The following is a 27,085-nucleotide window of genomic DNA, read 5'->3' as shown; positions in this document are numbered from 1 at the left end:
GGGAACCAAGATACTACATAGAACCACAATTTTTATTGGCACAGATTTACTTTCAAACTGATCATTTGTATAGCAAAAAGCAGTGGGGTGGGGGGAGGAATCTGATACAGTAAATTGAACTGAAGTATCTTGATATACTGGCCATTATTTGTTCCTACCATAACCCCTCTACTCTAGCCTAAAAGGGGTTTCTCAGTGGAACAGTAGTCTTAAAGGTCCAGTTTGATTTTTTAGTCTCAGGTATAGATCCAATACAGGAGAGGTCATAGGAGGTGGCCGCTTTCAGGGCACATAGCACATTGAATCAAATGCTGTTCTGGTTCATGCGGGTTGACCCCACTTGTGTGATTCATCAGCCATGAAAAAGTAGGAGATAGACCCACTTGTGTCTTTGGCCATATAGGCTCTAGTTCAAAGGCTCGATTCACTTTGTATGGTGGATTACACTCCTTCAAGAGTACTGGAGCCTACAAGCAGGTGTGAATCCATCTTTTTTATTTTGTCTTTTTTCTTCTTGGTGCAAAAAGTCAAATAGAAACAAGGCAACATCTTCTTTGATGCAACAAGTTGTTTGATGTCACTGGCGATCTTGCCCCATTTTAGAAGGTTAGCATTGAACACCTTAGTGGTTCTACCACAACCACTCTTCTTACCAGAACTGAGCCCCTCCCTCCCTTCTTCCTCTACAATGTAATGGCTATAACAGATCGCTTGAAAAATCCTTAAAAGGGAGAAAGTCTGTGGGCCCATAATGCTGTTGAATGCAACTGTAAGCACAAATACACACAACATAGGGGAACATTCTGACCAAGAAGATGGGTGTTCTCCTTTATTAGAAAACAGAAATGGAAAATGAACTTAAAATGTCCACAAGAAAGCTCATTAAACTAATCCAAGCCAGTTCTCTAGTATTAAGGGCACTGTCTGATTCAACCGCTGCCTATTCCATAGCTATTGCTTGTGTCAGGGCTCAACTGAACACCATTTCTCATAATAAACACTCATCCCTAATAGGCAGAGGCAATGAAGAAGGACCTACTTGGGGGTTGGCAGTACTAAATAAAAAGCAAATCAAAACAAAACTGAAGGGGAAAAGGAGGAGGATAAAAAAACAAAACAAAACAAAAATAACCCCATTTCTGAGATCTGTCTTTTAAAAAAACAAAACAGGAGGACAAGAAGACAGCTGACAGAGAGGAGCAGTATCCAGCCTGCTGATGAGTAACAAATACAGAGGGTTGGTAGCTGAGATGCCTTTCAGCCCCTGAATGGGCAGACTCAGCCAATGTAGATACGGTGGAAGTCGTTGGCCCCAAAAGCAGCATTGCACTTAGGACATTTGCGCTGCCGGGTGTCATACCGGGTTTTCACACATTCAAAGCAAAAGACGTGGAAGCACTTAGTGAGCACGGCATCCTTCTTGCGCATGTTGCAGCAGGGGCACGTTAGGCGGGCCTTGGGAAAAGAAATTGGATGGTTAAGAGTGAGGGAGAGAAATGGGGCTCATCATGAGGTCAAGTTCTCATCTCCTACTCCTTACAAGTTATGCTAAATTCTTTACATACAAAGCTAGAAAACTTCAACCTGATATAAAATATCCATACCTACACATGGAGCTCTTTACAGAGTGTTTGAATTATATATATATATATATATATATATATATATATATATCCCACCCCTCTACAAGATGCAATACAGGCGGCAAACTATACTTTGTAAATTTATTTCCATGGTAACTGTTGAGGAAAATTCTATAGACATGGTGTGGTCATGCTTAACATAAATAACCTAATAACCTAAAATTTAGCTAGGTCCAAATCCATTATCTACAGGAGACTTCAGCATCATTTTACCTACCTTATAATCTTTAATCTCCTCCATAAGGATTTCATCACAGTTGGGAACCATGTCAGGTTTCTTGGTTGTCTCCAGCTTCCTCCGTAGCCTTGAGATATCTTCCTGCAGGTGAAATATTAGCCAGCCACATTAGGGCCTAAATCCATTTGCTAGTCCCAACCAAAGCAGACCCACAGAATCAATTACCTCACACATTACATATGTAAATCCCACTGATTTAATGGTGTACTCTAATTGGAGCTAGCACTCCTTGCAGAAAAAGCATGCAAGACATCTAGCAGGGAATGAGTAAGTCATAGAATCACAAAATCAGCTGCCCTCTTGCCTTTATACCCCAAAGAACAACTTCAAGATGACATACAGAACACATAACACACCCATAATGCTCAGGGAGCATCAATCCAGTATATGATGCCTGAAAAATGGGGATGAGGGATATGCAAGATGATTTCAATTACAACTTCTTCTAGCCTAGCCATGATGGCCGATGGTTGAAAATGATGTGGATTGAAGTCTGAAACACCTGCCACATTGCTCACTCTTTTCTTAGATAAATTTCTGAAAGATAACTATTTTAATAGCTAATGAAATGGAATCTCTACAGGCAGTATACTTTTGACTACCCAGATATGTCAGACAAATTAACCAGGGAGGGTCACTGCCCTTATTCCCAGTTTATGAACTTCTTGGCAGGATACTCAGTGGAGAGCAAATGCTGGATTAAAATAGATCTGTGGCCTGCAAGACAGTTTTTACATGGGCATTCACAACCATTCTATGGAGGAGAACAAAAAGGGGAGGGAGATGGAAGGGAGCCATGTCAGGGAGGCAAAGATGCCAAGGAGGTGGAAACCAAAGCAGTGGTTTAAGAGATGAGCCAACTGAGTACGCTGAATAAATGTAACAGGCATCAAAGGCAGACTGCTCAAGATGGCTAGCCAAGCATGCAACCACATGCCAGTTACCTGGGCCCGTTTGAAGTTGAACATATCCTTCTCTTTGGTCACACTGTTCTCCACAATCTCCTCCTGGAAGTCATGCAACTTCTTCTGAGCCAGCTCCAATTGAGCCCGAAGGTCATCGGCAAGCTGAGCTGCATCCATAGCCTGAAAAACAGAGTGAAAATACCACTTTTACCAGCCCAAATGGATGTAAGCATCCAAAAGTTTGAAGATGATGGCCTACCCTTCTCATTGTAAACAGACCTTCCGCTTACAAAGGTTGGTGAAGCTTTCAAGCCTAGCTGGGGAAAATCTTCAAAGATGAGACTAGCAAGGTGCCGGAAAGTTCCTGGGTAAATGAGAATGTTCAAATCTGAAAAGTTTATCCTACAATCCCACAATGAATCAAATGATTACATTCTGGTCACTAGAAGGGTTTTCTTGACTTGGTCAAAAATTTATATTCAGGTCCTTCACAGTAATGAGGGCATGTATTGGAAACTAGAATTAGGGAGGGGTGTGTGTGTGTGAGAGAGAGAGAGAGAGAGAGAGAGCACGCACATGCACCCTTGTGTGCGTGCATATTTAGTAGTGTATGTTTTAATTTGTTTTACATTTTTTGATTATTTCATCTCTTTTTAACCTTTTGTATTCTGTGATTTTCAACTATCTGTTTTTTAATTTGTTGTAAGCCACTCTGAGTCCTGAACTAGGAAAAGGGCAGGAAATATTGATAGCAACAACAGCAGCAGCAGTTGTTGTTGCTGTAGACCTCTCTTGGTGACATAGGCAAGCATTCTCAGGGCAAGGCAACTGAACAATCTTCCCAAGAAAACCCCATGATAGGTTCACCTTAGGGTCGCCATATATCAGAAACAACTTGAAGGCACATGTCAACATACCCCACCAGTTATGCATGCATGTGAATACACATACACATCACAGAAGGAGGCAGCCAGTACCCCCTTGCACAATGATCCTTGTGCACCCAAGGAGGAAGTAGCAGTTGTATATCCAGGGAGGAAGTAGGAAGAGGGTGCCATTTCCATCAAAACCACCCACCAACAGCATAAGCACTCTGGCAGAGACCTGGGCTCTACCAGTTGTGCTTACTGGATCCCAGCTTGGATTTCCAGCAGAATGACACAGGGGCATCCATAGCAATCGTGAGGCAGGTCAACAGGTAGAGCAAAGCCACAGAGTGTTAGGTGACTGCAATTTACACACATATTTTTAATGTATAAACACATGATTTGTTCCTCAGTGTCACATTCTATGACATTTTAATGAAGCAAACAATACTGGGAACATGACAACACTAATGTAGTGGAGGATTTTAGCCAGGTTTCACACAGGTGTCATCAAGCATGTCAACAACACTTTATTTGGCAATTAAAGATACCATTTTTAAATCCCTCACTACAGTCAGGGAAATTTCTTTCCTTTTTCCTTCTTTACAATGTGAAACTTCAGAAATGTGATGCTGCTCCTGTGATCTGATGTGAAACCAGTCCAGATTAAGACTGAGCTCTCAGAGAAAGAGTACAGCCAGATGTAATAAGAAAAAAACAGAAAGAAAAAATGACAGAGAAAAAAGGAACCAGCATCACATGTGCACAAACACATCCATCAGAGCCTATCTCCTCCCCACCACTGCCACCACCTGGAAGCCTTAAAATCAATATCCAAGTCTATGCCAGATAATCCTCTTTGTGAAAAACTCTCACCAAGAACTATTTGTCATTTACCATGATGCTGTTTCTGCACCAAGCAGAGACACTTTTTAGACCCTTTCCCCCACACCTTTCCTAAGCTTTTTGAATCACACGCCCATTCTTTTTCTCATCCTTCTTCAGTGTTTTTATTCTCTCTGCAAATTATTTTTATAAACTATTCTTTTATATTGTAGTAGCTTAATATTTTTGTTTTTAAGTTTTTATAAACTGTCCCAGAAAGCTGTTTAAACAGGGTAAGAGGGAGAATAAATCCATTTAATCAGTTTAATAAAAATCATGCTAACAAAGAGATTTGGACACATATGAGCTGTCCACCGATTTCCCAAAATAGCCCCTTTGCTCTAGATGCAAAGGTGAAACCTTTCACATCCTGCTTATGAGTTCCCAGAGTACTTTGGTCGATTGCTGAATGCACAAGGATGGCTGGGCTGAAGGCAAGATGGATGACAATGATAGTGGGAAGGGTTGCATTCATGCAAAATCATACACTGAGGTATACTGTAAAAAGGCAGAAGCAGTGACTCAACTGTTTTCAGTCTGGATTCACCCTCAGAGGTTCCCACCCCAGATGTTACATTACAATAGTCATTAGCTCAGGTCAGCATAGCCAGTGGTCAGAAAGCATGAAGGTTGTAAATTATATTTTGAAAGCCTTATATTTTGAGAGCCTACAGAGACACCACATGTGACCTAACAAAGTAATTTCTACTTTTGCTTATTCCTGCACCATACATTTATACTAACAGCACTAGGTCTTGATCAGTTGTTGCTGGCATCACCACACACCCTTCTGCTCAGTTCTGCTGGGGTAATAGGACCAATCCAGCTTGTTACACAGATGCTATTTCTTGAGCATGGAACCCCTTCACAATATTTCCAACAGCAGCAACCATCTCCCTTCCTCTCTTGACCTTCTACCCTCAATTCATTCTGCTTTTCTCTTATTCTCAGTGTTTATCCCTCCCGGAAGGCCTCAACCAACTTAATTATTTTCATCTGGCTGCCTTGCTTATTACTCCTTTGAAGTTCAGTATTTCCTTTCATCCACTGCCCTTTTTGGTCTTCATCAAACTGCTCTGTCACCAGTGTTTTTCTCTCTTTCTATATATGTACACACTCCAGAGGGTTTGCAATCTGTTTTTGTATCCTAATTACAGAATTATTTGGGATTTCTCAGTGTTTCTCCCTGGAGAAAGATCAAATAAAATAACCATCCCTCCCTACTAAGGATGAGACAAATGTTCAAAAGGACTCACACAATCACTGAAACAGAGAGAAAGAAGCCTACAAGTGTATCTTTGTACCCATCTTTCAGCTACAAGCAAAGTCTACCCTTCGAATGAAATCTGCTGTTCTCCTGCTATGCATTCCCCTCCTACTTTGTTTTATTGTTATTACATGTTGCCCACTGTCAGTTTGACTACATTGTTTTATTACTGTGCTTCTTTGCTTGAACTTGTTTTATTCTCTGTCTCCTTAAAATCTGTAGAAAACACAAGATATAAATCTTAAAAGATTTTTCTATTTTAATTTCTTTTTTAATTATATCTATATTCACTCTTTCTTTCAACAAGCTCAAGGAACTGTATATGGTTGCCTCCCCCTACTCCATTTTATAACCACAGCAACCTTACAGGGTAGGTTAAGGCTGGGAGAAAATGGGTGGGTCAATATCTCTGTGAGGTTGGCCTTCTCAAGGATGGTCTCCAGTTTCTAGTCTTGCTGCCTGCCACTGGGACCTTAGCTCAAGAATCCCTCACTGGATTTGAGGTGACTGAGTCTCCAGGTAATCCCACTATAGACCCATGTGTGTATATTAATTTGGGTTATTTATGTTAAGCATGACCACACCTTGATTTAGGGTTAAATAATACAGTCAGAGTTAACAAAATAACAAAGAACTGTTATTCCCCACTCCCCGCTGACTCTTCAAACTGTCAACTCTTGACTGACAAAGCTTCTCTCTTTGTCTCTGTCCTTAGACACACACTCCTACTTTTTATACTTTCTGATCTCCTGCATGCCCCCTTCACGGTCTCTCTGAACTGTGACTGTCTGCCTTGAAGTCAAGTCTGCCTAATGTCTCCTTCACAGTTTCCTTCTGAAACCATACGGCTGGTGAAGAAATTTGGTACCACAGCTCTACCTTACACTTACTTTACGTTTGTTCATCTCTAGTGCCTGGGTCCGCAAGCCCAACTCCTTTTCTCCAGTGCCAATGTTGCTTTGCAGGAGATGTTCCTTCTCCTCTAGCTTACGTACAACTTGTAACTGGGCATCCACCTTCAAGAGACAAAATAAAGGAAATGAGAACCACTTAGCTTAGAAATGTGCATATTGCACACCAATGGATTTCAAACCCTGTGCCATGAGAACACAAAATTCTGAGTGGCTTCCAACTCTTATTCTTCCCACTCACCTGTGTCTTCAAGGTAAGCACCTGGTCTGCCAGCTCCTCCTTCTCCTCTTTTAGAAGCTTGTGGATCTGGTTGGATTTGATACGTTCTGACATGAGCTTGAAGTTGGCATCATCCTTCTCCCTCAACTGCTGCATCAGGCGAATGTTCTGCTCTTGCATGTCCTCAAAAGCTTGACCTGTCACATCCATTTCAGAAAGCAGTGCCTCTTCTTCCTGTAAATTGATTGGGAAATGAGGCTGTGATTTCAAGTCCTTCCTACATAACAGGATGGGAAATCCTATTCGTTCATCCTGTCTTCTTATTAAAAGAATTCACACAAGGCTGGTCTGAGAAGTGCTAAGGATGGATTAAACCCATGGAAACGATAATATACTGCATCTCAGAAGATGAGGCAATGCATTCTTAATTTTCTTGCTCAGGAGAAAATTGATTATTACATATTGGAGACACAAAGGAAATGCCTCTTTTTCCCCTTTAGCAGAGTTGCAGAATCAGGTCCTCCAGTTGAATCTGGCCCAGAGATAGCCAGACCCCTTTCCCTATGACACTGTCACAGTTAGTCATTTCCCAGTTTTTAAAGGTTTTCTCCTATATTCAGAAAGATCAAATTATCTCCCCTAAGCCTTAGTCACTGACAGTAAGGAATTTCACCAAAATGCCAGAACTTTGTTCCCACCTTTTTTTCCTATAGTACCAGCCACAACTGGAATTTAGCCTGAGGACTCCTCTGAAATTACACTGGACTCTCAAGCTGAAATAGGTTCCCCGCCTGCCATTTACAATATAGGTACAGTGGCTTTTGGGGAGCACCATGGGATGATTTACCAAACCTGTTAACTTATTTTTAGTTTCCTCTGAGCAGCTGTGCCTTGCAATTTTTAATTTGCGGCAGATTATACACAGTTTAAATATACACTGAGTATTCTTTATCCAGAAAACAGAAATCCAAAATATATAAAAAGCCAAAATTGTCCACATGGGTGGCTGAGATGGTGACACCACTGCTTTCTGATGGTACAATGTACACAAACTTTGTCTCATGCACAAAAATTATTTAAAATATTGTGTATAAAATTACCTTCAGGCTATGTGTATATGAAACATAAATGAATGTATGTTTAGACTTGGGTCCCATCGCCAAGATATTGTATTATGTATATGCAAATATTCCAAAATCCCAAAACCAAAACATTTCTGGTCCCAAGCATTTCAGGTAAGGGAGCCTCAAACTCTATAAATCGATGGTATTTACTTAGTGGCACCCACTTTGTGCAGTAGACTTCTTCCAGAGTAACAGACATATCATTATAATATTTATTTTAATCACCTGTTGAAAATACAATGATTTTCTCTAGCTTTCAGCTTACCGTGTGTTTTATAGATAATGCTGTAACATTGGTTTTATGATTTTTGTATTCTTTAGGACAATTGTACACCACTTTAAAATCTTTAGATTTATACACCATTTATATGTAAGATTTCTGATAAATGCTGCTCACCTGCTTAGCCATGGCTAGTTTCTTCTGTAAGTATTCTATCTGTTCTTCCACTGCGCGGATTTTCCGTAAGGCATCCTCATCAGCCATTTTTTTGCTCTCCTTCTTCTCCTTGTCTTCTAGTTCCTTTACTCTTTGCCTTAACTCTTCCAGCTGCAGTGAGGAAAATTGTGCAAAGGAAGAAAATGAGTTTTCACATTAAGACAGTAAATTAAAAATAGATCACCCTAGGTATTTTAGTTTTTTTTAAAAAAAGGAAGAAAAAAGAGGAAACAGTGATATGCTAAAGAGGATCCAAGGAGTTTGGCCACAAATCTCTTTTCTACAAAAGATACAGTTTTAAGGATGAATTCTGAGTTGAACAAAAAGGAAAAACAGGTTTCACAACATAGCACTCAGCAGAATTCCATCCTACACAGAACTCCTGTGCTTCACAGCAATGGACCACATTAAAGTGTCAATGGAGGGCACTTCTAAATTTCTTTCATTTCACTGTATTACTTTATGATACAAGTATTACACCACCAAACTACCCCGAACACACTCAGTAACATCTGATTTCAGAAGTTAAGATGGTTTAAGCCTAATCAGAACTTGGATGGGAGCTTACCAGTGATGGGAAAGAATCCTGCTGAAAATCCTAAAAAGTGGCTGCCAATCAGAGTTCAGAAAACTCCACTAGAAAAGTCTTATTCAGTATAAGGAGTCTTCCTACGGTTTTTGTTTTATTTTGTTTTGGCTTGGCTTTTGGGGGGGGGGGGGTTGCTATATGTAGGGTTTCATATCTGGCAGGGTATAAATAATTTCATGAATAAATTAGGCCATGGCAGACATGAGTACCTCAGCTTTGGCCTTCTTCTCAGCAGCCATCAGTTGAACTTTATCTCGTTGCTCTTTTGGGGCAGAGCGGTACATATCCAACAGCAATTTCATTTCTTTCTGGCTTTCTTGAGCCTTCCTGAGTTGAGTGAAAGATAAAATATAGAATACCATTCAAACCAACAATTGCTTTCCTGCCACATTAGCGCTAAAATACATTAGCAGCATCATAGCATGTAACATCATAAGTGACACAGGGAAGACAACCAGAAAACTTCAACCCAGTTATGTTACTGGATTACAAAATCTGATCTGTTGTGATCACAACCAGATTCTCCAGAGAAAGCATTTCTCCTTCACTGAAAATTTTAAGAAATGAGATGTTCTTTGCTCCCAGCAAAGAGAAGCTGCACCCAATTTCCCACCCTCAAGACTGGCCATCAAAACTGGCTACTTTCACATGTCATGCTAAGCCATGACCAAGAAAATCAGCTTGTTTTTCCCATTTCTTGTCTATTTTTCTCCTATCCTATTTGTCAGCTCCTGTTTTAAGGTAAATAGTGATGCCTTCCAACTGTGATTTAAAGCTCGCTAAAAAACAGTAGTTTATTTGTGGGTATGCTACAGACTCAAGATGCTATTTAACAAGCCATATCTTATCATCAAATGCAGACCTGGTTATTGTTGATGCACTTTACCTCCAGCCTTACTTTTGCATTGCATTATACATGGGGCTGCTTTTGAAAATGGTCCAGAAATCTGTCAGCTCAGGATATGGCTGCAGGACTACTCACTGGGGCTGCATTCACACTGTAGAAATATGCCAGTTTGACACCCCTTTTAAGTGTCATGGCTCAATGCTTTGGAATTCTGCCAATTGTAGTTTGTTATGGCACCAGAGCACTCTGACAGAGAAGGCTAAATGTCTCACAAAACTACAATTCCCAGAATTGCATAGCATTCCGCCATGGCAGTTAAAGAGGTGTCAAACCAGATTATTTCTGCAGCGCAGATGCAGCCTGGAACAGAATGAATTATAAAAGCCCATCCCACCAACCCCTACTTCATTTCTGAGTCCAACACTGTGCTAGTTTTTATCTTTCAGGTCCTTGATATTTTGGAACCAGGTTACCCAAAGGACCATCTCTTCACATATACACCAATCCAATTCTCCTTGCAAATTCATGTACATAACTTGGAACAATGCTGTAAAGGATGTAAATGCTGTAAAGGAATGCACAATACAGCAGTAACTTTTCAAGATCAAGAGCCCAAAGGTAATTCCTCTGTTTTCTTTTTGTCAGAATAACAGTATTTTCCAACTGCAAATCAAATATAGTTTCATTCAAACATTAAAGGAGAATTCCCCAGGGAAAAGAGGATGGTTATCTTACTTAAGATCAGCCTTCAGCTGCTTGACCAGTTCTGCTTCTTTTTTCCTTCCATCATCATGCTTTCCTTTGTCCTTCTCTTTGGTAGAGTCCCTCTCCTTCTCCGAATCCTTCTGCTTTTGCTTCTCCCGTTCTCTTTCTTTTTCCTTCTCCTTCTCTCGTTCTCTCTCCTTCTCTTTCTCTTTCTCCTTCTCCCGCTCCCTCTCCTTTTCTCGTCTTTCACGCTCTCTCTCCTCTTCATCTCGTTTTGCCTTGGTTTCAGGGGCATCCTCAGGGGGTCCCTTGGAGGCTGAAGTCTGTGAGGAAGGATCATCGGGTTCTTGCTTGATTTCAGGAGGCTCCTCTTTCGTCTCCTCAGTACTGGACTGGGAATGGAGAAGGGCACTTCCACTGCGGGAACGGGTCTGGAGTTGAATGGAAGAAGACAAGTAACATACACCAGATGATTTTCCACAAGGAATTTTTTTTAAATGGGCTTCTCTTGCTCTTTGTCTTGATTTGTCTTTAGTCATAGGTACCAAGCTTCAAAAAAAGCTTTTAAAATATAATATGCAACCTCTGAAAAAACATGCCATTGTCCTGTTTCAAAGGATCCCCAAAATGCCCTGGTTACCCAGATTATCATTTTAAATATATTTTAAATATATTATATTTTAATAAATTTAATTAATACAAATTATTATAAAGACTATGGATGTCAAGCATCACATTTAAATAGAAAAGAGATACTGAACCAGGTCTAAGGTTTTAATTTGTGTTATAATGCCCAATACTAGAGGTGGACAATACCCAGAGGCTGGTGGACTGGAGTGCTGACCCATTGTTGAACCTTGAGGACCAGACCCCCACCCCAAATTTATAAAAAAAATTGGCCCCAAATTCTCCCTAGACAGATTTCCTTTTTTAAAAAGACTTTCCTGGCAATACTGTCCCTATGTGTCTAGATGGAGCATTTTTACACATAGAAGAAAGAAAGAAAGAAAGAAAGAAAGAAAGAAAGAAAGAAAGAAATGCCCTCCTGAGGAATCCTAAGAGGCTCAAACAATCCACACACAGCACACAGGACACACTTTCCCTTCCCATACCCTGTACAGTTAAGGACCAAGCCAATGTGAGAGGATGCCTTACTCCATATAAACCACCCCAGCCTTTATAGTCAGGGTGAAGAGAAAACTTTGGGCCGAAACAGATGGCCCAAATGTGCCGCATGGTCTCTAACCCTAGCATAGCGCGGCGGCGCTATAATGGCAGGGTTCCCTCCATATGAGCACCGCCATTGCGATGTAAGCAACATGCAGCGTCCATTCGTCACTTAATGAGTGCGCCATTGGCGCACTTGTTACGGCCGCCCTGCGGCGCTTAAAGAACCTGGTTTTTCCAAGTTCTTTTTCCTCCAGAGAGAAGCTGCGTGATTTGGCAGCTACGGCTTTGCTCCAGAGGGAATAAGGCTGCCGGCAGGCTGTCCTTTTCGGGCAGTCTGTCCCGCGCCATTGTTTATTGTACTATAGCTTAGTAAGCCAATGCAGTGGTTACAATACAGAGAGGATTTCCTCTTTCACGGTTCCTATGATGTGAAATGGGCTCCCCCTGATGGTTGTTTCCTCTCCCAACTGAAGACTCATCTCTTTACCAGGCATTTCCCGATCATTTTTCCCCTAACTGTTAACACTATCTCTGGCCCTATACAGACAGCCAAAATAAAACTGCTTCGAGTCACTTTGGAGGTATGGTGTTTCAATGATGCATGCGTCCTAAGAGTCTGGAAGCTGCACCAAAGCCGCACTCCAGTCCTTAGGACTGGAGCGTGGCTTTGGTGCGGCTTCCGGACTCTTAGGATGCATGTATCATTGAAACACCATACCTCCAAAGTGACTCGAAGCAGCTTTATTTTGGCTGTCTGTATCAGGCCTCTGGTTTTCAATGAGCAGTCTTTGTTGGATTTTCTTGTTTTGTTATGTTATTTTTTGAGTTGTTTTCTTTTGTGCATCTGTTTTTATTATGAACGGCTTTGAGATTTGTTTTCAAACAAAAACTTGTATAGCAATACTATAAAATACAATTCTTTAAAAAAAAGTATACAACGTCCCCAGCATATACCTCCCATTCCTTCCCAACACATGCACACTTTGAAGCCCAAGTCTTGTTTCCACTTTTTTCCAACATGCCCTTTATTTCATCCCCTCCCTTACCTTGCTCAAGTCAGACTGAGCCTCCCTGAGCTTCCGTTTATATCTCAATACCTCCCCTTTCAACTGGTGATTGTGGTTCTGGAGACTGCTGATGAGGTGGCGCATCTCACGATTAATGGGACCTACATAAAAACATTACACAGAATCAGCTGCATTACACAAAAAACTCTCACCTCTTTCTTTGTGAACTCAGGAATTGCCCACCTTGATAGGATGGCCTACTCAGCTTCTAACCAATAAACAGCTATAGCTGGTTGATACCAGAGGAACTGCAAATGAGAGGTTTCAAAAAATACCAAAATCAGTGGGGCAGTGGAGCCCGAATTCATAGGGCTGAAGTGTCAAGACTTTTTGGCTAAGGCTTTCCCTCAGAATTCCTTCTTCTCTATGAGATGAAGCAGAAATGGGACCAGCAAGCATAATATTGCTGTATGATATCCCTGTTGCAATCTAAAGTATTTAGGGCTGGTTTGGTCTTCAGTGGAAAACTAAGAAAAGACCTGGTTCTGATAGAGGTGAAACTGCTAGGAGCAGCTTGCTAGTACAGATTCTTGTGACCACTGTATATTGGGATTGCCCTTGAGAGGTGCAACTACCGTATAAACTCAACTATAAGTTGACCTCATGTATACATTGAGGGCAGGTTTTGGGGCCAAAATTATGGATTTTTCCATGACCCATGGATAGGTCAAGGGAAAATCTTGGAGGCTCCTTCAGTCTGTGTATGTGTGTGTGCAGCAAGAGGGACTCTCACTGGGACTTTTTTCTTTAGCGTTCAGCTTTCATTTCAGCCTTTGCGTGGGTGGGAGAGGGACTCTTAAACAAACAGCAATATCAATCAGTCACCCAGGACTCTTTCTGCTTGGCTAAAGAGAGAAAGAAACTGCATGGGGAAATCTGAAAGAGCTGCTATCACATTAACATAGTGACCCGTAAATAAGTCAACCTGGGATTTGGGGGGCAATTTATGGGCATAAAGTTTTAGACTTACAGACGAGTATAAAAAGACTACTATGATGAGAACCTGCATTTCAACATTTCACCACTGAGCAAATTATAAGAGCCCTGTAAACTGTACAGAACTAACCATATGCCTGCAGTCATGATGTCTACAATCAATTTAGACATTTTCCAAAACAAGCATCACATGAAAATGGCAGAATGTACCTGCTTGTTCATTGGCTGCAAGCGTCTGCTCAAACTCAATCCGCAGCATCTCATATTCCTTCCGGACCTGTGCAAGAGTGTCTTCCAGCTGAATAACCTCAGTTCGCAGTTTCTTGTGCAGGCTGACTTCATCCCGCTGGCAAGAGAAAAAGAGATGTTGCAGGAAGTCTGTTTTCTGCACAGAAAATGTTTGTGTGTGTGCAGAGAATGTTTTTTTTATATCCCACTTTTCTTCCAAAAAGCTCAAGATGATCCTCCCTCCACTGTTAACTTCACAACACCCCTGTGAGGCATGTTAGGCTGAAAAAGAAAACAACTGATCCAACATCATCGAATGAGTTTCATTGTGAAAAGAAGGGAAGGAGGGGAAAAGGGATGCTTGACACCTCTGAAACTAAGGAGGCTGAGCCTCCTTATCCAAAATGCTTGTGACCAGAAATGTTTGGGATTTGGGGGATGGGGTTTTTTTGAGATTTTGGAATATTTGCACATACATAATGAGATATCTTGGAGGCAGGACCCAAGTCTAAACATGAAAATTATTTATGTTTCTTATACACCTTATACATATAGCCTAACGGTAATTTTGTACATAGTATTTACAATAACTTTGTGTATGAAAAGGTTTGTATACACTGAGCCATCAGAAAGCAAAGGGGTCACTAATTCAGCCACCCATGTGGATGATCTTGGATTCTGGAGGATTTTGGATTTCCGAATTCCAGATAAGGGGGACTCCACTTATACATCAAAGTAATAGGAAGACTACAATAAGACACAGCACATCCTTTCCCCCTTCCTCCCCTTCTTTTTACACTGAAACAGACAAACATGGATATCTTTCACAAGAGTACTCCACTGCATTTCATTACAGTAGGGATTTGAAGTCAAGGTTTCCCAGGATCTAGTTTAACATTTTTAACTGAAACACTCTGCTGGCTGTTTCTCCTTACTAGTGAACTATTCCCCCCACCTCCAAGTTCATGATCTAGGTTTCTTTTCCTGTTCTGGTAGGGGAGCTGTCTTGGGGATTTGAACTGGCTTCTGCTGGTGCATAACATTCAAATCTGTACCTTCCCAGATCAAAGTAAAAGGGGACAGGAAAAACAGGGGGAAATCTTTACCTCAATGAGCTCCACCTGGCGCTGATGGGTACTTCGGGTGCCATGAAGCAGAGTACGGGCCTCGTCCAGCTGCGACTTCAGTTGGAGGCTCTCGTTGTAGAGAACAGAGAACTGGGACTGCATGCAGCGGTATTCAGGGGTTTCCTTCACCACTTCTTCCACTGCCCGTCTCAGGTCCACCTGGATGGAGCCACAGAAGAGACCTGAGCAGAAATAGCCAGCCACATGCCAAAGGGCAGGAACCAAGACCATAGAGACAAGCCTCAGCACAAAACAAGTAAGAGTAAAACTAACCTGAATTCTACCCATCCACCCACTGCCATCTCCTGAAACAAAGCTTATTTTGCAAACCTTTGTTCTTGGGCTAAACTGTGCACTCATGGCTTTGGTCCAGACTAAATACTTCACAGACCGATTGGACAAAATCAAGGTGTGAGGGGCAGCTGTGGATACATATCAGTTCTGGTGGCATTCCAAATTTCAATAGTTTACTTAGAACAGCCCAAAAGATGGCAGCATTGCATAAAACAACTTACACCATCTTACCATAACAGTGAAAACAAAACAAACTTGTAAGACCAACAAACACATATGCACACAAAACATTGTTTTCAAATCAATGATATCTAATTTTGTTCAACATGTGTCCTACTTCAGTCATTTCTAAAATGTTTATCATGAGACATTAGTTAAGATTCTCATGAGTTCAAAACACAGGAGTCTATGTATTCTGCAACTATTCGGAACCTGCCTCTTTCCATTCTGCTAATGGGTGAAGATTTTTGGTCCCACTGGCATGATATCTGGCCCATCATCATAAAGACCCAAAGGAGCATCAAGATCTCTTGTCAGGAATGAGTCCTTGTGTGATGAGTTACAAAAGAAGCAATTTATACCACCTTCCATAGAGCAAGGTGATCTCAGGCTCTGGACTGGTGAAATCTATCCAGTGATTTCCTGGCAGGAAAGCCTCTACAGGTCTTCTTCTTCGAGGTGAGACATTGTCTTTGAGGTGGTACATCTGATTTTGCCCTTTCATTTCTGGGTCCCCTCCAAGTCCACCTGCAAAAGCTGATTACAGCCTAGCCCTGATGGACTTCACAAGGAGGCTAATTGTTGCATCTCTGCAGAAGTTCTCCCTTTAGAGGGATGTTAGAACAATTACAAGGTACATTGAGAGTGACAGCACACATACAAATGCAGAGAGAGGAGTTTTTCCTGGTAGGCAGGCATAAGCATTTGTCAAGAGGTTAGGGCAACACAATTGCATAATTGTCACTTGCTATTTGATGTTCTTTTCTTGCCTGTTTTATTGAATCATCTCCTGTATTGCTATGTATTTTATATGTATTATAATAGAGATTATAGAGATGCCCCTTCCCCACCACCACTCCCTTTGTGTTGTGTCTTTCTAGATTGTAAGCCTGAGGGCAGGGAATCGTCCAATTAAAAAGATTGCATGTACAGCGCTGTGTAAATTTACAGTGCTTTATAAATAAAGGTTAATTATTATTATTATTATTATTATTATTGTCACCATGATGCCTGGAAAAAAGAATACGCACTTTTTCCCACAGTGCTTCACACACCTGCTAGGGGCTGGGAAGTTATTTCAGCAATTTTTTGCTCTTTCTGATCCATTTTAGGAGAGGCCTCCATGTCCTCTGGCTTCATCGGGAGGTATTTAGGGACAGAATCCCCTCCCCCAACACACACACTAAAAATAAATTGCCCCTTGCCCAAAAATATCGGGGTGTGGCAGCCAAAACAGTGGCTGAGCTGCATCTTCTCCATCCCTGCTGTATTGCTTATAAACTCTTAGTCTTACAAAAGTAATCCTTTTCAGTTGCAGAAATTAAGTGAGCCTCCAGCAAAGTGAAGAGAAATAAAGTATTCTTAAGAATTTGGGAAACATTTGCTGGCTTATACCTTTAACTTATCATTCTGGGTTGTCACCTCTTCAAGATCTTGACGCAACTTCTCCAGCTCACTCAAGCGATTCTGGGCCAGCTCCTTATTTTCCTCCAGTTCGGCATTCATCTCCTCAAACTATAAACAACATGTAAAGCAGGAACTTGGAGTTAAACTCTCCCTTTTTATTTTCCTTCCTAGCTATAAAACTGCTTTCATCTGCAACTTCAAATACAGTCTCATAGTTTACCTTTCGAGAGTTGATGGTGATAGTACCGCCATAAAGACTGCTGCCTGCGCCATATACCTTATAGCCTTTTGAGTTCACCTGCAAAGATGATACTTTTTTAAAAAATAAGCAGATACACATGACACAGAACACAATTAGAGCATATGGTCACAAAACAACATAGTGTTCCATCAAAATTATTTTCAAGGACTCTAAAACCCATCTGCCCAATGGCAGATGCCCAACTCACTACACACTCTCCCCATAGTTATCCTTATTTGTGCCAAATTATTTATTTATGCACGATTACAAGTTTATATGTGTATACATTTAAAGTCGACCCTCTGTTTTCGCGGGGATCCGTTCTGGACCTCCTGTGAAAATGGAATTTCGCATATATTCAAGCCCCATTAGCTTGAATATAGGCGCGCAGCTGCAGGAGCGCACTCACACCCCATCATTTTCCCCTCCATTCATCCCTCGTGCATAAGCGAGGGATCTGACACAGTTTCCTAAACCTCGAGAACAGAGGGAGGACTGTATATAATTTAATTCCACCATAAAATGATTAAATCTTGATTAAAACCTGAGATAAAAATAAATCAGTTAATGACAGAAATAAGAATACAAGAATGAAATACAACTATGGTATCTTGTAAGCTGCCTTGGTTACCTTTCTGGGAGAAAGGTGGCATAGAAATTAAGTAAATAAATAAAATAAATAAAACCAGCATTCCCCTTTCACCACTAGGTGAGCTTATTCCCATAGGGAAGACTACAGCTCCCATAAAATAGCACCTACAGTTCCCATTTAAGACAGATGTCTCAGAATTATATCACGGTCAATAGTACTGAAAGTCATAGCGAAATCCAACAGAAATGATATATCCCATTCAATTCCCAGTATAAATCACTAGGAAAGCCAATCTAAGTTGTCACTGGCCTGATGGCAGGTAACCCAGATTTTAAACAAATGAATCTCATGCTATGTGGCTGATACGGAGCACTGCCTGTAATACAGAGACACTCAGTCCAAGAATATGCTATCGCCCTCTCACTTTTGAACAAGCTTTTCTCAATGTTAAAAAAAGAAAAAGAAAAAGAAACATTCCTCTGAGTGCCGATATCTGAATGAGGTTCCACAGACTGTTGTTTTTTTCAATAGGAAGAAGTGAAGAAGTAAAGGAGAATTGAAAAATGAGAAAGCAGAAAAGAAAGAGATCGCAAAGCTGACTGGAGCAGAGGCAGGAACTAAACTGAAGCACACAAAGAGGAGTTGACTCCCTCTAGCAGTGGCTTTTCTGAAGTTTTATCACTTCTTGCCTGGTTGGAGCGAGGAGAGGGAACCAACCCACTACAGGATGTTTTCCCTCTATTGTTGGAAAATGTACTTTTCTTGCAATCCTGTGGAATCGTTCTATTTAAGAACAAAGTACAGCAAAATATTCTTTTAAGGACAAAACCACCTCTGAATACCTATGATAGAACAAGTTTAACAGAAGATGGATGCACAATGATACTACTCCTGACTCACCTGGATTTATCCCACCACCCAGTCCCTTGCTCTTGGTGTTCATTTCTTCTCTTTTTAATTCCCTTGCTTCCTTTTTTGTTTTCAAGCCAAGTATTTTTTGTTTTAAATTCTTCACCTGCCCTGTTCTTCTCTCCACTTCCAATCAGGTCTCTTTTTGCGGGCCCGTTTGTTTTACAATTCTCATTTTAAAAATGGTATGGCCCTCTAAAGAAATGGCTGCACTCTTGTTGAGTATCATGAGATGCTTTAAGGGATGCTCATTAAAAGCTGGAATGCAGATCTAAAAGTAAAACTAAAAGGCTTTTTACATGTCTTTTCCTTCTGACAAAACTGTGCCAATATTTTCCAGTGTTGCTCCAACCCCTGGACCTCTACCAAGAGCCACAATGCTTACTCGTTCCAGGACATCTGCCAGATGCCTTTGGAGGCGCTGTTCCCGTTTACGGATTTTATCAATGTCCCACTGCAAGTCATCAATCATGGTCTCCAGCACAGATACTCGAGATTCTGCTGCCTCTACTTTCCCTTGCAATTTGGAAAACTGCGGCAAAAAAAAGAGCAGGAAGGAAACACGAATTATGAATCAATAGCATTCTTCTCAATTGCTCATAGAACAATTACCTAATCCTAATTTTCTGCTCATTGATCCAACATGTTTACTTTTTTTTTAAGCAGACACTTTGAGAGAGAGATTTTTTGCTAGTTATCAACAAAACTCTCCCTTCCTTCTCCATTCAATTGCACCAATGTCTTAAATACAATTTCTCTAATCAATACCAAAACAATTCAAAGGCAAAGGGTGAAAAAAATTCCACAACCAAAATGTCAGTACCATAAATGGTGATTTTCTTCACGTCAAAGCGTCAATCTCATCTGCAAATGAACTTCACACTCTAAATTCCCACTACCGTATTGTTTAAAAAATCATGGTTGAAGAACTGTTTGCAGTCTTAGTCTAGGAGTGTAACAAATTTCATCTTCCTATCTTCTGAGGGAGTACAGTAATAATTTTTGGATTATAGTAATAGCCGTTCTAGCCCTGATCGCACTGGGACTGCAGTGACCGCATAGTCTGCTTCCAAAGTGGGCCGCCATTGCAGTCCTGAATAGGTCACTGACAGAAATGGATTTAATCTGTTCCTAAAAGATCCAGTTCTTGCCCCGTAAGCACAGCCTTGGTGCAGCTTCCAGCAGTTTTGGGGACGTGCGTCATCTAAACACCATGCCCCCAAAGCAACTGTACCAAACTCGGAAGCTGCAGTTGGTTCAAAATATGGCTGCCAGGTTGGTCACTGGTAGCTCCAGGGCCAGTCACATAACACCTGTACTAGCAGATCTGCACTGGCTGCCAATTCGCTTCCGGGCACAATACAAGGTGTTGGTTGTTACCTATAAAGCCCTAAATGGCTTGGGCCCAGAGTATTTGGCGGACCGCCTCTCCCCATACAATCCGCCCCACACTCTCAGGTCTCGTGGGGAAAAACTTTTGAGTGTTCCCAAGACAAGATACGCAGCAAAGGGCTTTTTCTGTGGTGGCCCCGCAGTCTTGGAACGCTCTCCCTGAGGAGCTCCGCTTAGCCCCCTCCCTGGAGTCATTTAAGAAAAACCTTAAGACTCATTTATTTCGTCAAGCCTTCCCTCACATGTCCTGACTCTTTTGCTCCTGTATACTATTTATTGTATTTTAGATTGTTTTATTATCTTGATTGGTTAATGATGGATTTTAATGATGTATAGTAGTATATGGTTTTTTATGAAGGACTTTCGCTGTTAATTTTGATTTTTAAACTGTGATTTGTATTGTATTATATTTGTAACCTGTATCGTATTGTATCTTATTCTGTTTGTAAACCGCCGTGATCATAGGAACGGCGGTATATAAATAAAATTTCAATCAATCAATCAAACTGGAAGCCGCTTTATTTGGCCTGTGTGTTTCAGGTTTATAATCCTAGATTATAACAGCTAATCATTCAACCAGAATACTCCTCTCTGACTCTTACTCCTCCAATTACAGATTCTCCCTATCACTCCTAAAGCATGTGTTCCACCCCCAGAAGAAAAGGAATGTAAAGTCTTTCTGTTAATTATAATTATTACAATGGATCCCACACAAAATAATTCCAAACTCCACTTTCTATCAGCTTCAAATCCCCCGTTAGCTCCTCTTCCCCTTTCAGAAGCCTTTGTTCCTTCTCTGACTCCACATTAAAAACAAACCGACTACAAAGCAAATACACTGGAGGTCTCAGGCAATGAGTAGACTCAGTCATAAGGTGAACACTCTAGGCCTAAGTGCTGCTGCACGCTGTATACAACCATACTGCCCCATTACCTTCTTGGTCCAATTAAAATACAAACACACACACTCAGCTCCACTAGTTGAGTGTCCAAACTAAAACAGCCACAGAACTCAGCTGACAGCAAGATTTCTGTCACTGAGCTTAAGCATCCTTTCCTTGTACCTCTTGAGACATGCTGCGGTGTTTTTCCTGAAGCAAATCACCCAGTTCCTGAAGCCGCCTGTTCTCATTTGTTAGGTAAGAATGCAGCTCTTGGACAGCTTCCTCCATCAAAGAAACATCTAAAAAAAAAAGAAAAGAATTTGAAACACCACTATTAAAAATATTAGAAGCCAGTAGTCCTATGTATGTTGTAACAAAATTCAGTACTGGCTAAGCAACTCAATGACCTTAAAATTTCAGTGGTTTTCTTGATTTGTTTTTTTTTTTAAAGAAAACACACACATACACACTTCCAACTCTGTAAAACTTCAAAAGTGTGGAAATAATGTACAATAATCTTTCCTTCACTAAAATCTAATTTCAAGTTACCGAATGTTTAATAAAGTTAATAAATAATTTATTACACACTTTTTGCATGCTAAGGCATGAGGTCAAGATTATGGACAGCTCAAACCTTTAGTAAATGTTAGTCTAGCTCAGTGATTCCCAAAGTGGATGGTCCTGCTGTCACCCAAGAGGAAAGGAGTGGTAGCCTTTAAAAATGTGGGGACCACTGATCTAGTTCTTGATATAGTCTAGGGCTGAAAACAACAATGTGCAGAGAAGAGAAAACTTGTACACCACAACAGTCCTACAGCAGTAATAACCCTTAATGATAACCAGCACTATCAACAAACACTGCAACAAGAAAAACCAGCATAAACCCAATAATTTTGAGTAAAGAGGGGCAGTTGGCAGTCTGACTATTGGGCCAAACACCAACTGGCAAAATAATAATAATTAAAAATGGCTTAGATTCTAACCAGCTGTGACAAGTACTAATGGTACTATACAGAGGTCTAAATTCTACTGAGAGAACTACAGGCATGAGCTGGGAAACCAACATCTCTCCAGCAACTATTAAACTCCCACCAGACCCAATTAACATAACCAACAATAATGGGTAATGGGATTTGTAGCGTAAAAATATTTTCAATCTACAGGTTCCCCACCAATGAGTAAATGACAATGAGTAAAATCTATCAATTTATTTCATCTGTTCATTTCCATTAACAGTAAAGGACAACTGCAAAAGGACCAAATACTACTGATCACAATTTATCTGCCAAATCAACTTTAAAGTGGATTAACGAACAATGGTCTAATCCGAAAGGGACTGCTGCCATTTAGCCAGAAAGGCTTATAACATACAAATGTTTTAGACACTTGAATTAGAACATTCCTGAGTTTACCCTCAATTGGAAGAGACCATGGTATACACCATACCTCCACTGTTCAGCTTCTGAGATAGGACATCCACTCTCTCCTGCAGTTTATCATACATGGTCACAATCTGAGTGACCGCCCGGCGGGAAGACTCCACACGTTCCTGCAGTTGAGATTCCATCTCTTCACTGGTGCTGCTGGCCAAAGTGGCCAGAAAGGAGAACGCAGGCTCAACTATCTCTCCTAGCAAAAGACAGTGCAAGAACAAGGTGATAACAGCACGCAGCCCCACTCTCCCAAGAATCCTTAAGGTGAAATCAACCACACCTGTCTGAGCTCATAAATATCTCATGAAACAGGAGGACGAGCCATTATGCAGCCTGACATAGAAGAGAAAATGGTACCATCAAGGTTGCATGATACCCCAAACCACATAAGCTATTTTGGTACAGAAGACAGAAAATGTCTTAAGCATTAATCCCCACCCGTAGCAACAAAAATACAACAATAAAGTAAATTACTATGGACTTTTAAGAAACCCAAAATTTGTTACCTGAGGTGGCCGCCTCATTCTTCCTTATGTTTTGATGCTTTAATATGGTAACTTATTTAATAATTTGAAAGTCCTTTATTACTGTTGTTAACTCATGTACCTCACCTTAATTCATGTTGTGAGCCACACTAGGTTCCATTTGAGAGAAAGATGAGATATATATCTAATAAATAAATAATGGCATTTGCTGTTGTTAGTGTGCCTTCATGTCGCTTCCGACTTATGGTGACCCTAAAGCAAACCTATCATGGGATTTTCTTGGCAATATTTGTTTTGAGAAAGTTTGCCTTTACCTTCTTCTGAGGCTGAGAGTGTGTGACTTGCTCAAGGCCACTCAGGAGGTTTCCATGGCCTAGCAGGGATTCAAGCCCTGGTCTCCAGAGTCATAATAAAATGCTCAAACCACTACATCACTATGGCTCTCAAATAAAAGTATATCACAGGAGAAAGTTTATCCAGCCAGATTCAGAAGCCTCACCTCTCTCTCTCTCATCTTTGCGTTCCTGGTTACTGTCTGAATCAGGTTCAGGTTCTGGTACCACCAGGGCTTTACGTTCTGACAGGAGGTCTCCAAGGCCTTGGTCCAAGTCATAGCGCTTCAAAATGATGCGGATGTTCTCGTCAAACTGAAGGGAATGAACAAAGAGTCCTATACTTACTTTTTAAGAAGACTGGAGTAAACAAAATTAAAGGAGTGGAACTTTATTTATGTCCTTATTAGACACTTTAATATTCCATCTTTTCTCCAAAGAGCTCAAGGTTGTGCCTAACTTTCCTCTTCCCCATTTTACCTTCACAACAACCCTGTGAGACAGGTCAGACAGGCTCAGAGAGTATGTGACAGACCCAAGGATGCCTGGCAAGTTCATGTATCTCTCAAGTCCCAATCCAATGCTCTCTAAACACTATCCCACCTGCCAACTTCAAGAGGAAGCGAGCAACATACCTGACTCCAGTAGCGGTTGACAATCAGCAGCGAAGCATCATCGGTGGCCTGCCGTCGCTCCAGCTTCTCAATGTGTTCTCGCAGCTCATCCTCAATAGCTTGTCGCTGGTCCAGCATCTCTGCCAGCTTTCGGTTCTTGGTCTGCAGTGTACGGATGTCTAATTCTTCCTGAAAACACATCAATATCAACACAGAGTCATCTCAGGCTTCATCCTAAATTGGTAAACTAAGCTCTGGGCTATTATTATTGTATATAGCACTGTACATTTTATAATCTATAGGTTTTATAGTAGAGTAGTACAGTATGGTCTATAGGTTTTATAGTCCATAGACCAGACTATGGCAGGGGAGGGTAATCACTAAGATACAAAGGATGATGATAGGACAAAAAGAAATACAAACCGTTGAGGAGACACCCCCAAGCTTAATGGTCTCTACTGTAGTCCCAGAGTCCTCAACGCTGGCTTTCTTTTCTGGAAGTCCTGAGGGACTGGACTCCGCAGCTATCCGCTTGTTCCCAATCCCAGACATGATAGCTATGGGTGGAGAGTCCCACCTCTCCAAGCTTCTCCTAAAATAAAGAGAACTTTGTCAGTTTGCTTACTTCTCTGTTTCATTACAGAAAAGGGCTTTAAGGACTAGCAAAGATGGGGTGGGCTGGGCACAAAAAAGCAACAAAATCTGCACAAATTATATTGGGCTTTTCCATATGAAACAGAAGATAACTATTCCTGTTCAGTTCTGAAATCCACAAAGGGGACCTGCAGCTCCCTGGTTGCTTACTTCATCCTTTTTGCAACTGTTTCTAAACAGTAGCAATTGCAAGAGACCAAGGCTAAGAGAATATCATTCTCTTTGTAAAATCAAGAGGGATTTAGGAGAATACCATTAAATCTGAATGCACAGATTCTGTACAGCCTGAATAAAAATGGAGCATAACTGGCAAAACACACTGCAGGGACCAAAACAGGTTTGTCACCCCTTCAATAGAAGGATGCTACCTAATAATAATAATAATAACAATAATAACAATAATAAATGTCTTAAATATTACGTATTATACACTGGGACCTTGTTCTGTGAAGCAGAACAAAAAGTTACGGACCCCGAGTCCTTCTACTGCAAACTAACAGCGTAGTCTACAGTGTTTTCACATTGGATTATTTCTGCAGTGCGGACACAGCCAAAGCTAAATGTCGGCCAAAACTAGGCTGAATCTGTGCTGCAGAAATAATCCAGGTTGAAACCGTTTTAACTGCCATTGCTCAGTGCTATGGAATCCTGGGAATTGTAGTTTGCTGTGGCACCCGAACTCTCTGACAGAGAAGGCTCAATGCCTCACAGAACTATATTTCCCAGAATTCTGGTTTGAGGCAGCCAAGCCTGGGGTAAGAGACCTGCATCCGCACTGCAGGAATAATCCAGTTTGAGGCCGCTTTAGCTGCCACGGCTCAATGCTATGGAATTCTGGGAACTGTAGTTTGTTGTGGCAACAGAGCTCTCTGATGTCTAAATGTCTCACTGAACTACAATTCCCAGAAACCCATAGCATTCAGGTATGCCAGTTAAAAGGGTGTTTAAACTGGACTGTTTCTGCAGCTAGAGAAAGCTAAATGTCTTCCAAAACTAGGGCTGCATCCGCACTGCAGGAATAATCCACTTTGAGACCACTCTTAACTGCCCTGGCTCAATGCTATGGAATTCTGGGAAGTGTAGTTCTGGAGACACTGAGCCTTCTCTGTCAGAGAGAGCTCTGGCGCCACAACAAACTACAGTTCCCAGGATTCCCTAGCACTGAGCCAGGGCAGTTAAAGCGGTCTCAAAGTGGACTGTTGCTGCAGTGCGGATGCAGCCCCAAAGCTCTTCCCCATCGCCCTCCCCGCAGCCCCTCCAGCCTCGTCCCTGAGGGCCACCCACCCCTGGTCCCCCCCCTCCAGCCCTCCCAGGACCCCCGCCAGTGCCCACCAAGGAACCCCGGCCGCCCTCCTCCTCCTCCTCCTCCTCCTCCTCCTCCTTGGCGACAACAGGAAACAGTCCTCCTCCTCTTTCCACGGCGACGACGGCAATAGCCGCCTAGCCAATCCCGTCTCGCCCCTCCTTCCATTCCGAACCCGCCTTCACTCTGCCCTTACTCAAAATGGCTGCCGCGCCATAGCATTACGAAATGGAAGACGACCCGCGCCATCCTGCACTTCCGAGTCGAGTTGGGCAAACTTTTTTTGGCTGCATCCGCACTGAAGGAAGGAAGAAATCCCGCTTGAGGCTTATGACATGCACCACTTTCATTGCCATGCCTCAGTGCCATGGAATCCTGGGATTGGTAGTGTGATAAGATATTTAGCCTCCTCTCTGTCCCTCCCCACAAACTACAGATCCCAGGATTTCCATGGCAATTAACTGTCTTAATGGCTTAACTTAGCTTTTATTGTTGTTATGTTACATAACTCACATGTTATTATTGTTATGTTATATGTGTAAAGAGGGAGGGGTAGTGGGATTTATTTATATTGCATGCATTTTATTGTAGTTGTAAGCCGCCTCGATCCTACAGGAGAGGCGGGAGAGAAAAAATTATTATTATTATTATTATTATTATTATTATTATTAGTATTGGGACAGGGCAATTAAATGTGGTGTCAAAAGTAAAAAGGGGTGAGCCGCCTTGGGTCCTTCCAGGGAGAAAGGCGCCATATTAAATAAATGAATATATAAAAACTACATTATTTCTGTAGTCTGTTGTGGCATCAGAGCTCTCTGGTTTGAGCTGCATCCACACTGCAGACATAATCTGGTTTGACACCAGTATGGTATTCTGGGAAATATAGTTTTGTGAGTTAACTTTCAGTGTCAGAGAGACCTCTGGTGCCACAACAAACGACAGTTCCCAGAATTCCATAGCATTGAGCCATGGCCGTTGAAAGTGGTGTCAAACCGGATTATATCTGCACTGTGGATGCAGCCTCAAGGGTCCAAAACACACTGCAGAAATAATCCAGTTTGGGACGGCTTTAATTATCCTGGCTCAGTGCTAAGGAATTATGGGAATTTTAGTTTTGTGAAACATTTAGCCTTCTCTGTCAAAGAGCTCTGGTGCCACA

The 27,085-nt window shown here is 41.5% G+C and overlaps 1 protein-coding gene across 1 annotated transcript; it reads right to left on the bottom strand.

Moving 5' to 3' along the window:
* Window positions 1-11: 11 nt before the first annotated feature.
* Window positions 12-25,985, bottom strand: RNF20 (ring finger protein 20). The gene is made up of 20 exons (XM_089488612.1): window positions 25,953-25,985; window positions 24,390-24,558; window positions 23,988-24,155; window positions 23,520-23,667; window positions 22,549-22,731; window positions 21,283-21,401; window positions 19,212-19,358; window positions 17,305-17,382; window positions 17,073-17,192; window positions 15,144-15,323; window positions 14,020-14,155; window positions 12,853-12,974; window positions 10,667-11,067; window positions 9,294-9,411; window positions 8,457-8,606; window positions 6,957-7,169; window positions 6,695-6,820; window positions 2,826-2,966; window positions 1,861-1,962; window positions 12-1,455 (listed from the first exon to the last, which is right to left on the bottom strand). The coding sequence occupies exons 2-20, from the start codon at window positions 24,516-24,518 to the stop codon at window positions 1,279-1,281; spliced, it is 2,958 nt and encodes a 985-aa protein (XP_089344738.1). The 5' UTR covers window positions 24,519-24,558; window positions 25,953-25,985; the 3' UTR covers window positions 12-1,278.
* Window positions 25,986-27,085: the final 1,100 nt, after the last annotated feature.

This window comes from Sceloporus occidentalis, unplaced genomic scaffold (assembly GCF_023333645.1).
Source record: "Sceloporus occidentalis isolate IW3139 unplaced genomic scaffold, rSceOcc1.0.p SCAF_1, whole genome shotgun sequence".
Classification (NCBI taxonomy): Eukaryota; Metazoa; Chordata; class Lepidosauria; order Squamata; family Phrynosomatidae; genus Sceloporus; species Sceloporus occidentalis.
This window is presented reverse-complemented; position numbering and strand designations above follow the sequence as displayed.